General features: G+C 39.0%; 1 protein-coding gene across 1 annotated transcript in view; it reads right to left on the minus strand.

The window, feature by feature from the left end:
• AMMECR1 (AMMECR nuclear protein 1) overlaps nucleotides 1-8,012 on the minus strand; it is a 95,070-nt gene extending 87,058 nt beyond the window's left edge. The window contains exon 1 of the mRNA XM_079318611.1: nucleotides 7,795-8,012. Within this exon, the coding sequence (XP_079174737.1) occupies nucleotides 7,795-7,966 (172 nt within the window). The 5' untranslated portion in view covers nucleotides 7,967-8,012. The remainder of the gene's footprint in view (nucleotides 1-7,794) is intronic.
• Nucleotides 8,013-14,958: the final 6,946 nt, after the last annotated feature.

Here is a 14,958-nt window from a genome sequence, read left to right on the forward strand (position 1 = left end):
TGAGTGAAGCCTTTTCTTAGTAGTATAGTCTTTAAGACAAGTTCTAGCAGTCAAGCAGAAAATCAGAAAAATGGTACATTCAAGCTACTTGTCTTTGTCCAGGGCTTTGGTAATATTTTGAATTGAATGATCCAACAGGTGAAGAGGTTTATTCCTCACAAATGCCTTGACACACTCTAGTGGCAGAAGTTCCCAGTGCCATTCAGACAATGGAGCCCAGTTAATTTATTTCCATTTTGATGTGAAGCAGTAGTCACTCTGGATGAAAATTTAGTTAATCAATATTGAAAGTAACCTGGCAGCTCAGAAACTGCTGTTCAAGTCCTGTGCTTTTGTAAAACTTATATTTCTTTTTTATATTTTAGTATATAAAATACTGGGGCAGGAATTTTGCTTGCTTAACTTTTGTACAGAGTTTTGAGCAACACACCCTGACCTGAGTCATTGATGCATGGCCATGATGTTTATGCAATATGTGGAAGTCAATAAACAGCACCTGTCCACAAGTTGTTGACACTTATCCTTTACTAGTAATGGATACAGATCATGGGACGTCATATTTTAACCAATAGTAGATCAATAACCACATTAAAAAATTATTTATAGAGATAAGCTTTAAAACCAGGGGTTTTGCTGATTTGACTTATCATAAATCATTCACTGTTTTGTCTTCTGAGAAGACATAATGGACTACTTGGCTACCTCAGTTCTCTCTTCATTTGTACTTCAGGGCTGTGCTGTGGTAAATTCCCTCTGGTAATACCATATATAATTTAATTATATACTTTACCATCACAGTCCAACCTATGGTGAAATGTTTTCTCCAGAATCAAGAATTTTCTGTGTCAATACTTTTGGGTTAGCTGTGGGGTAGTACTGATCCTCTGGCTTCATTGCTGACACCATTTGAGCTGCAGAAGGATGGAGTATCTCTCTGTGTTTTACTGCAATTTATACACTAACATGACCCAAGTATTTAATTTAGAACAACTCAAAGTCCATTCCTCAGCAAGACTTGCTGTTTTGAAACTCTCAAATAGCTATGTCACAGTGAAAACAAAAATTCCCATTTTCCACAAAAGAAGAAAGTAGAAGCAATTCCTTCTGGCTTAATGCTTGGATTTATTATGGTTCCTTAAACTATACAATCAGATTACATGTATTTACATGTATCTGCTTGTTTATTATTTCTCCTTATTCTATATTTCAATGATTTCTTCTAGTCTTTCCTCCTTGAGTTACTTTTTAGTTATCTGGACATGAAAGAGCCACATTGATATTTCAGATGGCTCTTGCTGCTGTGCCTCTGAAGTTTGTTAATTTTTTCTTAATAAATTTTCTCTTTATATGAGAAAATTACTCCAGTAAAAGTAAATCTAAATGTAGACCCTTATATAAAAATATGCCTTTCGCCAACTCTCTCTGGAGATTCTTGCTTTGGATTTAAAAGTGAGTACTTTTTAAGCTGGTGCAACTTAATCATAAATATTGGGAAGATGCTGACTAAAAATTAGAGTGGAGTGAACAACTAAATCTCTCATTGAAGTCGAAAGGAATACTGCCAATTTACATTGGGAATGAATTAGACCTTGGGTTTTTTGCATCCTCGTTTGACCTGTTATCCTAAAATAGCATTGTCAGAGTAGATCTATGATAAATTTGTAGTTGTGTCATAATAATTATGTCATTATTAGTGGTTAGATCAGCTTTAGAGTTTTGGGTTTTTTTATTCTTTGTCCTGTTGCCAAGTTCCATGAGGACACAAGCTATGAATTAGATTGGAGTTCTGAATTCTTTTTTACTTGTTGAATGGACAAGGTACTTCCAAGACCAGGAAGTTGTGGATGCATTTGTCTACATGCAAACATATCAACATACATTTGAGCAATACATTATTATCACTGTTCTATAGTGATGTAATTAGCAATGGGATGGCATTTACCATTCTCTGATAGCTGGGCTATCAGGAGATCCATGTTCCTGGTTAGCAGAGCTGAAGGAGTCTAACTTTTTTTTCAGTGTATGCCTTGTGTGTCCCAGTATTATAAGTACTCCTTTATATTAAGGTCCATTTTTGATCTCTACCCTAATTCAAGCAAAGAATTAACCAAGTCATAAGGAAAAATAAGACAACAATGGATTAGTGAGTATCCAACAGCACCACCCTGAAAGATACAATTGCTTGTATCTAATGAGGCATCAATTGTTCACTGGATGTCTGGGCTTTGCACTGAATGTAAGGCTGCAGCATCAACTGCAGTCAGTGGTGAACTTTTCAACTTTTGATAATTAATGTTCTTGCTTTGTCCATCTTTGCATTTTAAAGTAATGTCCGATGAATCTGTAATTCAGTTTTTCCATCTAGGTTAGGCTTCTGTTGCAAACAAATGAACATTTGAGTATTGCATGTCAATGCCTTAAAAGTCCCCTCTGGGGCTGCCTTGATGGGAGGGGTTTTTTCTCTCGTTAAGACATAAAGGGTTAGACTTGCAGCAGAGAAGTTATCTTCTAGAGAAAATTTGATTCATTTCAATGGACAATAAGCAAAAAAAAATTAACTTTTAATTTTGAAATTAAAATTTAAAATTAACTTTTTAATTTTAATAATTTTTACTTTTAAAATTAAGTGTATGACTAATTTGATTAGCTTTGGGCAAGTCATCTCAAAATGGAGGATTTATATCTTCTGGTGGAGTCAAATGAATATGACTCTCTTGCACTCAGAGCCAGTTTAAATTAATACAGGTATTCACTGCCATTGTAATAGTGGAGACTGGTTGACAGATTCTTCTATCTATTATGCCCAGACCGTATTTTGCAGTGCAGATTTTACTAAATATGTAACAATTTATTTCTTTGTATGGTGCAAAATTAGGCTTCCTTCTTTCCTCCCTCTCCTCTGGACAGTAAAAAGCATCAGATAAAGGTATTTTGGGCTGTGAGGTGACCAGCTGTGTTATGTGGCTGTGGTTCCAGTAATTTAGTTCAAGAGATTTTAATTTGGAAGTGTGAAATAGTTATTTCTGTTTATTTAAACACTTTGGTGGCCTTTATGGAAGAGGTAGTTTATGTTAAAATTCAGGAAATATAATATAAATTAAATATATTATAAAAGTGCAGAAGAGAAGCCAGTATATTTCAATTGAAAAATTCTGTGAAGTGACTCATTTATTTGCCCCATGACTCTGCCAAGTCACTAGACAGACAAATGCATTATGCAGATAGAGAACTGGAGACAGAGGTTATGTGATGCCCAAGGCCATGCAGTGAACCAAAGCTGAGCCAGGCTGAAGTTCCCGTTTTACTCTGGCTTTTAATAACACCAGCACAAACTACATTAAAGAACTAAAACTGGGGTCCCTGTGATGTCAGCATGCTCTGCAAGTCTGGGATATTGTTTGTTTCTATCTAACTCTAAAATGGTGAAATTATTAGACATAAATATGACTAGATCAATATCTTATCTGAAGGCTTTCTCATACTTAGGGATAGTAATCTCTTTCCTTCTTCCTGACTGAGACCTTATGTTTTTTCTTTGCCAATCCTAAAAATTATTTTTTTGTCTTCAAATTTTGAGTACTGACAGGTTAATAGTGACAGGTGTCATAACATAAAATATTTAGGGGTAAATGTGAGCCACTGTTAATGAGAGTCAAATTTTAATTGCACTTGCTGTCCTTGTTAAAAGTAGTATTTACATTTAGTAGACCATTCCTGCATTAATATATTATATTCTTTGATTTTGTATATTTTATCTAGCTTTAGATAAAGTTGGTGACTTCAGTAACTAACAGGACATGGCAGAGGAAAAGATGTTGCATAATCAGTTGCATAAGTTGGAGTTAGAAGCTGGTGTATATCATTGATATCTGTCAGTGATTTGCCTTAGTGACCTAGACTTGGACTTTCAAATATAAATATAACTTCTAGGTGCCTTTGCTAGTGATTCTATTTCTTATGATTGCTAGCTTGATCATTATATCTATTATAACAAAAGTCAGTCAAAATCAGCAAGATTATAGAAATATCCACGAGAACTGACTAAAGAGGGTTGACAATTTGATGGAGACAGCTAAGGAATCTATTGCAACTATATTTAATTGAAGCCAATATCTAGAAAGACCAAAAGGTGGTATCAGGGATTACATTTAACTTGCAGCCTACAAAGCATTATCATGGAAATTCATGTAACAATGACAATAGCCAAGTCAACTTGTTTTTTGAGCAATAGAGGAAAAACTTAATATGGAAGTAACTTTTTGGTTCTTATTTGCACTTTAAATACATCCAAAATACCCTAATCTATGCATTCTCCTAACAGATTTCCAAGATTCTTCAGAATATCAAGAACCAAGATTGCTCTATTAATTTTATATAACTTGGAGTGCTAGTTTTATCTGTGTGTCTAAAAGAGGCTGATGTTACTGCATTTGTTGTCTTAATACTTGTACAGAGAGAGAAGCAATGTCAAAAGGACCAACATTACTAAAGTAAGTTGTAGCACTATTCATCACACCCAGAAACTGATTTGTATCTCACTTAAATTAACATGTATGACAGTGATCTAGAAGCAGTCCTGGAGCAATTATGATGTTGCAGCTACTTGCAAAAACAGATACTGCTTTTGGTAATTGCTCATTCTTCCTCATAAAAACCTGATAATTAGGTTTCTTGCTCCTATCTCACTGTTTCACTGTATTCTCCGAATTCTAATTGCTATGTTTGATTTTTATCTGTTTATTCTTGGGCCAACATTGTCTTAAATAATTAATTTCTGTGATGGTATTTTTACCAATAGCCTCACGGTTATGATACACATTGATCTTTCTGTATTGGGAGTCGCCAAAACTATATAAAGTTTTAAAAAGGGACTGACCCATAATTATTGGACGCCATCAGTGCTGTACTGTCTCTAATATCTCTATCTTTAGTGGTTTACTCTAATATGGTTTTGTCTTTTTCTCAGCTGTTTTACACTCGGAGTGTTCAGTGGAACTTTTGTCTGCCTGTCTCCTTGCACAGTCCTCCAGAATGTCTGTTACCTCTCCATTCCTCTGTCCTTCCATCCTGCTGCCCAGGCCCTGTAGCCCTTACTACCTGGTGCTTCTCTAACTATTATCAGCCTGGGGTTTAGGTTGAAATGAGATCCAGGAGTGGGGCAAGGCCTACTGCAGCTGTGAGATGATGTGGGAAGAAATGGAGATGGGAAGACCCAAGAGAAACAGGCTGCAGAGCATTTTCATCCTGCTGTTGCCATTTGGGAGAGGGCTGGGGAGTGCTGGTGCTGCCAGGACCCAACAGCTGTAGAGAAGACAATGCCCAGCTGCTTGCACTCATCAAGCAGGTGCCTCCTGCCTCCTCACCCACCAGTCTGCAGCCTGCAGGTCTCAGCTGCCCCCTTCTTTGCTTATTCCTGACTCCATTAAGACCCTAATTTCCTATTAAATTTTCTCTCATTTCTGCAATTCTGTTTTATTCCTCCTCTAAATTGCTGCTGCCTCCCAACATACACCAGCACACCACTAATTTGTTAGTTTTTTGTTGCAGAGCCCTGCTCTGTATGACTATTAAAATTCAGATGCAGTCCTTGAAAGAATTTTTACTATTCACTTTTTGTTGATGATTCCTCTTTTAACACAGGCCTTCAATGGGTTTAATAGAATTAATCTGATGCAAAATGACAGCCAGGAAAAATAAAACTGTCCCTTCAATTTTAATGAAGGGCTTTGCTATCTGATCAGGTTGTTGCAGTGTAGTAAGTTACTGCATGTCAATGGAGCCCTTGAAACTACAGGTGCTTTTAGTCTAGCCAATTGCAGGGTAGTTACAGTTACAGTAGTAGAATTAACCTTTTTTAAACTGATTTTTAATCTAAAATTGTGAAGTGTAAACTTAAGGAAACCAAGTAAGCTGAATGGAATATAACTGGCCGATTACCATGTCTGTGTTCATGCACAGAAGTTATTCAGCTTTAGTGTGTCTGAGGATGTCACTAAAATTAGAGGTACCCAGTTCTATGATAGTCTGAGGAATAATCAAATTTTTGACTCATGTTCTGACTCAAGAACAAGTTTTATTTTACATCAGCATGGGTTCCACTTTATTGCCATTATTGATATCCATTAGCGCTTTTTATATTGTGGTTATTTATATTCTGATCTTTATCATCAAGTATGAGTTATAGAATGCTGCTGCTGAATTATAAATTAGTTCATTTATAGAGTCAATTAATCTTTAGTATCTTGTGTGTGGCTGGTTTAGTATAAATGCACACCAAAAAAATGAGTGTATTAACATGATATGAGTATATGCTCAGTTGGGAAGGCTTCTAATCTCTGTAGTCCAAACTCTTCCTCTAACAAAGATAAAGTTTTCAATTTCCAGAGAGCTCCTGTATGCAACAATTTGTTTTGAAAAGAAACAGTTGTATGTCATCTGTTTTTTCCTTATTCAGATTATTTTTTTCCTGCACATCTTGTGACAACATGCATTGTCTTTATAATAATAATTTTTATCAGTGACACAATTTAGGACAAGATTTTCTAAAATGAGCCCAAACAGGCACCGCTTGAATTGTTGTCTGTAAAGGTATAATCCCTGTATTGGGTTTATCTCACTGAATTCCCAAAACACTCAATTCTGCACAGACCTGTCCTGTTGGTAAAACTTCCTTCACCTGATTTCTGTTTGTGCTGACAGCAACACTGTTGTTTTGAGAGAGAAATGCACGATCTAGCTTTACATGTGTTTGAAGAGCACATTGTAGTAGAAATGAGTGCTTTGCTGACTTGTACTAAAACACATCCATCTTTCTTTCTGGAGTCTCTGTGTTGAGTCTCAAGATTTCAAGCAATCTAAGTACTAACATTTGGGATTGGGTATAAAACTGAATTGAGGATTAATGGATTAATGACTATTTATAATTCAGCTAATTTAGTATCAGTGATTTCAGTGAAACTGAGGCAGACTCACCAGCTGGATGAGAGACCCAGGCTCAGGTATCAGCCTTATGTTCAAGGCAGTATTGACAATATCATAGAAATAACCTCAAAATTGTTAAGAGACTTTCAGAAATAAAAATACCACCTTCAGAACCTGATCCTAAATCTACTAAATCTAAAGTACTTTAATAAATGTTCACCATTCTTGTAGAGAGATTACTTGCTTCATTTCTGTGAGCAAATAAATTAACTGGATGATAAATTCTAGTAATTTTTAGTACAGCTCTGTCTGCTGCATTGGTTTTATGTTGCCAATCCCTTTGTAATATTAGTGTACTGCTCTGTGGCAGCCTCAAGGTACTAAAGCAGAGGCAGAACACAAGACAGGAAGGCAATGTATACAACTGTAAATCAGCAGGAGTGGGGCTTTTTTATAACATTTCCATCTACTGTACATAAAAACATTCCCAGATTTGAATAATTTTCTGAGCTAAGTAACCAAATTAACAATATAAACTTCAATAGGAAAGATCAGGCAATAAAATATCCACAGTTTCAATGAGGATTGGAAATTACAGATGTCCAAAAGGTAGTAAAATGTAAAGAAATATCCCCAACCCCTGGAACTGATCCAAATTAGTGTCAGTAATTTCTAAAATACACAAAGAGATGGTGAGTATAAATGTGTTACTTACAAGTGCTGAGGATTTTAGGGAATGAAAATGGAGACCGAGAGCTGGAGACTGCCTGCCATGCCAGCAATGTTGATTTGGAAGCAATGGACACAAATAAACGTTCAGCAAAGCTTAAAAAGCTGCAATGTAAGGCTAGCCAAAAGTGTCCATGTCCTTACCATGCTGTAGCTGGCAGGCAATCCGTGTCTGGGAGCCTTCAGTCCCTCTAACCAGGCACCAGTGATTTTGTTTGCAAGAAAGATTGTCCTTTAAGTGATGAGTGCAGGAAAACAGAGAAATAAAGATAAATGAGCAAATTGTACAAGGCAAATAGCTGCAGGTCTTTAGCATGCTCCCTGTGTTTTCCTAAGCTGCATCTGCAGTAGAGAAAATATCCCAAAAATAGCTCAGGCTGCCAATGACTTGCTGAAACCTGAGAAAGAATTGCTGAATTTAAAGATCTGGCTTGCTGTGGGTGTATGATTAAAGTGAGAAATTTCTGCCAGGAAGAATATAGGATGAAACCACATGCTTAAGGAGTAACTTGTGAGTTCACTGATACCAGAACATGAGTTGACCTCTGATTTCCCCTTCCTCCACACAATGCCAGTTAACCCTTAAGAGTTCAGAGTGGAAGAAAGTTCTTCAATAACAGAGAAAAGGAAATATTATCCAAAAGAAACTTCTTTCATAATGTAGTGACAGTATTTCATAGCAGTGCCCTATTTCAAATTTTAAAAAAATTCCAAAGCAGTCAGGGAAGCTGATGTTTTACAGATCTCTGACTTCTGGAAAGCTCAGTCTGGTGTAGGGTATAAGCTAAATACTCACTTTAAACTGTTTGTGATCCCACACAGTGAAAGGGATTTCAGACAAATTTTTGAGGGATGGAGGAAGGAAGGAAGGAAGGAAGGAAGGAAGGAAGGAAGGAAGGAAGGAAGGAAGGAAGGAAGGAAGGAAGGAAGGAAGGAAGGAAGGAAGGAAGGAAGGAAGGAAGGAAGGAAGGAAGGAAGGAGGAAGGAAGGAGGAAGGAAGGAAGGAAGGAAGGAAGGAAGGAAGGAAGGAAGGAAGGAAGGAAGGAAGGAAGGAAGGAAGGAAGGAAGGAAGGAAGGAAGGAAGGAAGGAAGGAAGGAAGGAAGGAAGGAAGGAAGGAAGGAAGGAAGGAAGGAAGGAAGGAAGGAAGGAAGGAAGGAAGGAAGGAAGGAAGGAAGGAAGGAAGGAAGGAAGGAAGGAAGGAAGGAAGGAAGGAAGGAAGGAAGGAAGGAAGGAAGGAAGGAAGGAAGGAAGGAAGGAAGGAAGGAAGGAAGGAAGGAAGGAAGGAAGGAAGGAAGGAAGGAAGGAAGGAAGGAAGGAAGGAAGGAAGGAAGGAAGGAAGGAAGGAAGGAAGGAAGGAAGGAAGGAAGGGAAGGAAGGAAGGAAGGAAGGAAGGAAGGAAGGAAAGGAAGGAAGGAAGGAAGGAAGGAAGGAAGGAAGGAAGGAAGGAAGGAAGGAAGGAAGGAAGGAAGGAAGGAAGGAAGGAAGGGGAAGGAAGGAAGGAAGGAAGGAAGGAAGGAAGGAAGGAAGGAAGGAAGGAAGGAGGAAAGGAAGGAAGGAAGGAAGGAAGGAAGGACAGTACAGGAAGGATAGGAAGCAGGACAAGGACAGGAAGGACGGAAGGACGGAAGGAAGGAAGGAACAGGAAGGAAGGAAGGAAGGAAGGAAGGAAGGAAGGAAGGAAGGAAGGAAGGAAGGAAGGAAGGAGCCCCCCCCCCCCCCCGGAAAGGAAGGAAGGAAGGCAATGGAAGGAAGGAAGCGAAAGGAATGGAACGGAAGGAAGGTACGGACAGGAGGAGGAAGGAAGGAAGGAAGGAAGGTAAGGAAGGAAGGAAGGAAGAAGGAAAGGAAGGAAGGAAGGATAAGGAAGGACAGGAAGGATAGGACAGGAAGGAAGGGGAAGGAAGGAAGGAAGGAAGGAAGGAAGGAAGGAAGGAAGGAAGGAAGGAAGGAAGGAAGGACAGGAAGGAAGGAAGGAAGGAAGGAAGGAAGGAAGGAAGGAAGGAAGGAGGAAGGAAGGAAGGAAGGAAGGAAGGAAGGAAGGAAGGAAGGAAGGAAGGAAATGGAAGGAGGAGGAAAGGAAGAGGAAAGGAACGGAAGTGAAGGAAAAGGAAAGGAAGGAAGGAAGGAAAGGAGGAAGAGAAAAGGAAGGAAGGACAAAGAAGGAAAGAGGAAAGGAAGGAAGAGAAGGAAAGGAAAAGGAAAAGGAAGGAAGGAAGAGAAGGAGAAGAGAAAGAGAAAAGGAGAAGGAATAGGAGGATAGAGAAGAAGAGAGAAAAGGAAAGGAAGAGAAGAGAAGAGAAGGAGACGGAATAGGAAGGAAGGAAGGAGAAGGAAGGAAGGAAGAGGAAGGAAGGAAGGAAGGAAGGAAGGAAGGAAAACACGATATTTAGGAACTTTTCTGCAAACAGTGGCTTAAGGACAAAATGACAAGATTTGCCAGTGTTTGGTACAGTCTTGGAGGAGACACTGGCATCTCTATATGGTGCCCAGAACAAATTACAGTAGCTACTCCAGGTTGTTCTGATCTGTAAGTGCTCCCTGTGGATCCCTTGTGCTTGTACAGGTCACTATAGCATAGCCCAGTCCTCAGCTTTCTCCCTGGCACTTTTTAATGATACTTCCTTTATTTAGAAGAGAACAAGAAGCAGTTGGAGGAAAGCATGGTACATTGTTTGACATCAGTTAAGTTTCCCAAGCAATGTCAAAAGTAATCCTCAGTAACCTATTTAGACCAGTATTAAAGCTTCCAGAGCATGGACTAGGAAGCTAGTCCCCAGCTTTCTTTGTACTGACACTGGAAAGGGAAAATGTTTCAGTGCTCTGACTGGGTTAGATTCAAGCCACATGGGACTTGATTATGAGAAGTTTCTTTGGAAAGCAATTCTGCATCTGAGAAAAGAGCTGAATACCACCATTAATTCAGGATGTGCTTTTGGTTTAACATCAGTTTTTTGATGCGGGCAAAAGAAAAGGAGTCATAGAGAGAACAAAATATTTACTGTGCTTCAAACATAAGGGCATGTAATCACTTAACAATTATGGTAGAACTGTATACTTGATGCAACAAAGCTGTACTTGAGAGCTTGATCTTGAAGATGCTATGAATACATGAATATATTTCATATATACTGGTAGCTGTAGTTTCAAACTTATAATGACATTCTCTGTCACTGTAGAGACAGACATTTGTTTCTCCATGCATAGTAGACACCTTTATTGTTCACAGCTCACATTTCTATGATTTTCTAAAAATATTGTATTTAATTCTAATTGGTTAGTAACTTTTTGCTAGTCAGTTCATTAGTTAGTAGTTGCTAGTGTATGTGCTTGTAAAGACTTTCTTCTCTAAAAGATATTTACATTCTTGTCTCCTGGGAAGAAGCTGTTTCATGATTATGAGCCCCTCTTCTCACAGATGTGAGTTGGCTCCTACAGAACAGGCTGATAGGCTGATTCTTATAGACACCTGTCAGGACTGCTATTAGCTGTATCCAGCCAAAACAGTAGGCCTGAGCCAGGATTTTACAAGGCTTTTGTATTGTAAGGTTTAGCCCATATGCAACAATTTCCCCTTTTTTGTTTTTTATGCCAAGGATTTGTGTATCCTGATGTTAAAAGAGTTTGCACCTGTAAGGCCATTATCTTATTAAGACTATTACTGGTCATCTGCCAGATGGAATACAGATAATAATCAATAAAAATCTATTGTAAAAATACAATCTTGTCACTGACAAAGAGACTTGCAGTATAGGAGAACAAAAGGATAATGTTCAAGGTCTCCTAGGAGGTGGAAACAAACGGTTGCTTTTTAAAGTTCATATGGCTGGAGTTCAGGGGATGTGCTTTCTAGGCAGGAGCGAGTCCATTTAGCTGGAAGTGTTGACTTTGACATTACTGAATGTCTTTCTGGAAGTATGGAACAGGGAATAAGCTGAAGAAGGTTAGTAGGAACACTACACCATGATGGTAGGTGCAGTAGAACATAAGGCCTCTGTTTGCAGGTTGCTTCTGTAAGCCTTCAGACACAGCCATGTTCTGGCAGTCCTACTTCTGTTCCTGCCTTGGCCATGAGGGCTGAATGATGATTAGGTCATTTTTCTTCTCTCTGGGCCTCATTTTCTTGGAGGTGATCCATGTTTGTCCAGGTGAGTGGCAGGTAACCACTTTTGACCTGTTGGCAATAAAACACATGCCTTCCTTCTCCCTAGGCTAGTAGTTCAGCTAAGCCTTGCCTTTGCACACTCAGTTGGGAGTGTTTCTGTAGAAGCTTTCAGAAATTGGTTCTGCACATGCAAATCTTCAGAGCAGCATCCCTATGCAGGGAATCAAATTTGATGATCTGCTTTCAAAATTTCTCATGTAAATATTGCATTCTTTAAATGTTCTTGAGGAGCCATATTACTCCTTTCTTTGTTTTTTCAACAACATGCATGTCTCTCATTATGAACATGAAGGCAACATAGAAGCAAAACAATACATGTAGTAAAACAATAAACTTACACTAAACAGAAATAAATCAAGTAATGCACATAATTAGTAGCACATGAGTGATAGGATGTGGATTTAGAACAATACATCATCAATTCCCTATATATGTGCCATCACCCAGAGTCTGCAGCAGCTGGCCTCAGCTGGCAAGCCTCGTTTCACAGCGAGGACCTGGAGAACCTTCCTAGCTAAGGTGTCCAAGTTCATTTCAAAAGTCAGTCCAGCTGTTATAAGTCCAAATCAGAAAATCAAAGTGAGCTGAGTATTGTTTTGGTGCAGAAACCACCCGAGCCTGTTGGTATGCTTCCCGACCAGGTAAGACCAGGGCTTGGCCAGAGCCCAGGTCTTAACTGGAAGGGTCTTCCTAATATGTCTTAGAAACAAGGCTCTCAGCAATAGCAGTTAGAAAAGTTTCTTAAAATGATACATGTCTTGCAGGTAGCTACACAAAGGTATGTTAAATTTTGTAAAGCAGCTGGGTTTGTCATTTATCCTTAGCTAGATAATCGATGGCACCATGAGCAAACTGCAAATAACTAATGTACATGTGTAACCTTAAATAATATCTTATGAATAATGCCTGTTATAAAACACCAGCGCATTTATGTTATGAGATTAACACATCAGCAGTGACTGTCTTAAAAATTTGAGATAATGTTTTCCTAAACATTTATGCATATATGACATTAAAGTAAAAGTGAAAAAGAAAGCACTAAATAGCTTATAACTAATAACAGACATAATCTGTAATTATTACTCATTCTTATGTGTTACCTATAGAAGATAAAACAGCAGTTTGTTATAAATGATTATGTTAATTAACCAGTACCAAGTATTTCTACCTATAGAATCTTCAATGAAATCAACGATCTAATAAACTGTATCTTCTTATATCTTTACCAATGTTTCAAGCAAGGATCTTTGCAATGCAACTCTGTGATAGGGGAATATTTTTGAATAGAGACTCAGCTCATACAGTATTGTAAAAGAACTAAATGTTTGCTCAGCATGCAAGAGAGCTTTCACAAATCCAGAGGATCACTGTGTCAGTCATAGGTCTTCATAATGCAAAAGAAAATTATCAGATGGATACCGGACACCAGATGGGGAGAGAATATTTGGCTGTCTAATGGGCACATGCACTCTGCTTAGGATTGGAAGTGTGAAGTTCTGCTTGAAGCAAAAATGATTGTGGTATGTAAGGAATGCAGATGTTTATCTACATATCATTGCCACTGGGCCTTCTCACAGCTCTCCTAATAACAGCAGAAAGAGCTTTTGGGCTTTTCCAAAACAAGTCTGACCTTCACATTGTTCCCCACGTCAATGTGCTCTGTACAAAAAAAAAGATACATGAAAAAGTAGCTTCAGCATAATATGGATGTTAGGAAATTACTGAAGCACTTTATTTCATAGTTGAAGATTGGGGTAGAAAGATTCATTTGGAGGCACTGCAATTCACTCACAGATTGTTCACTATATGCCACTAACTCCTGTGCTGCTTCTGAGATCTCCCAGCATTTTATCAGGTGCTGGCAATTGGTTCTGGAAGCACAGACAGAGAAAATGGCTATTTTCTGCAGCTAGATTAAAATGAAGAAGCTGCAATATTTTAAATACTTTACTAGTTACTTTTCTGTGCACAGAAATGCCAGCACCCACCTGGGATGTTTGGGAATGAAGGAAATGTGGTACATATCCACAAATGAAATGGGAGCAAATCATAAACCACCATTAAGCAGCGGTCCAGTTATGGACTATGTGGGTGACCAGTACTTTCAGATTAATCTGCCTTTCTGAAGAGTTATTAATCTCAGTAACAATATCATCAGGAATTCCAAATCCATGAAATCCACATTCATACTCCAAATTGCAGATGACACCAAGCTGAGTGATATGGTTGACACAGCTATGGGATGGGATGCTATCCAGAGGGACATGGACAAGCTAGAGAAGTGACCCATGGAAATCTCATGAGAAAGTCCTAGTGCTGCACCTGGGTCAGGATAACCCCTGGTATCAATCCAGGCTGGGGGATGAACAGATGCAGAGCAGCCCTGCCCAGAAGGATGTGGGGTGCTGCTGGGTGAGAGGCTGGTGTCCAAGTTATGAGCCAACCACAGGCACTCACAGTGCAGAAAGCCAAACGTGTCCTGAGCTGCATCCAGAGCCCTGTGGGCAGCAGGGAATGGAGGAGATTCTGCCCAGCTCTGCTGAGACCCAACCTGTAGTGCTGCATCCAGCTCTGGGGTCCCCAGCACACAGAGGACATGTTGCAGCCTCAGTGTCTCTTTAGACTTGAGATCACCTCAGGAGGACATAAAGATGATCTGGAATTTGGGTTTCTTCCTTTGGCCACCAAGGAGAGACTGGAGGAGGCTGTTCTCAGAGGTTTCAAGGTTGTTTATTGTTTTCTATCTTAAAAGTTCTTTGTCCACCTAACAGCGATCTGTTCAGCCAGACATCCAGGGCGGAATCTGCCTGGCAGAGGCAGGTCTTATCTTTTATACTCTAAATTCCGTATTTAATATTTACAATTTTTTTCCAATATACTACAACTTTATAACATTGTCCAGCTTTGTCCCCATCAAAGGATGCCAAGGTGGCAGTCCAACATGGATGGCAAACTTCTTTTGCCATTTCACGGAATGGCTAAAGGCTTTCCATTAACATCCATCTGGGAATAACATTCACTCGCGAGATGTTTCCCTCTCCGGCATCTTGGACAATGTTCTGATGCCTTATTAGCTTTCACTGGTTAGGGACAATTCTTTTTAAAAGGTCCAAATCCCCCATGATTGTAGCACTGTCCTTCAGAG

Source organism: Erithacus rubecula (assembly GCF_903797595.1).
Source record: "Erithacus rubecula genome assembly, chromosome: 15".
In the NCBI taxonomy this organism is placed as follows: domain Eukaryota; kingdom Metazoa; phylum Chordata; class Aves; order Passeriformes; family Muscicapidae; genus Erithacus; species Erithacus rubecula.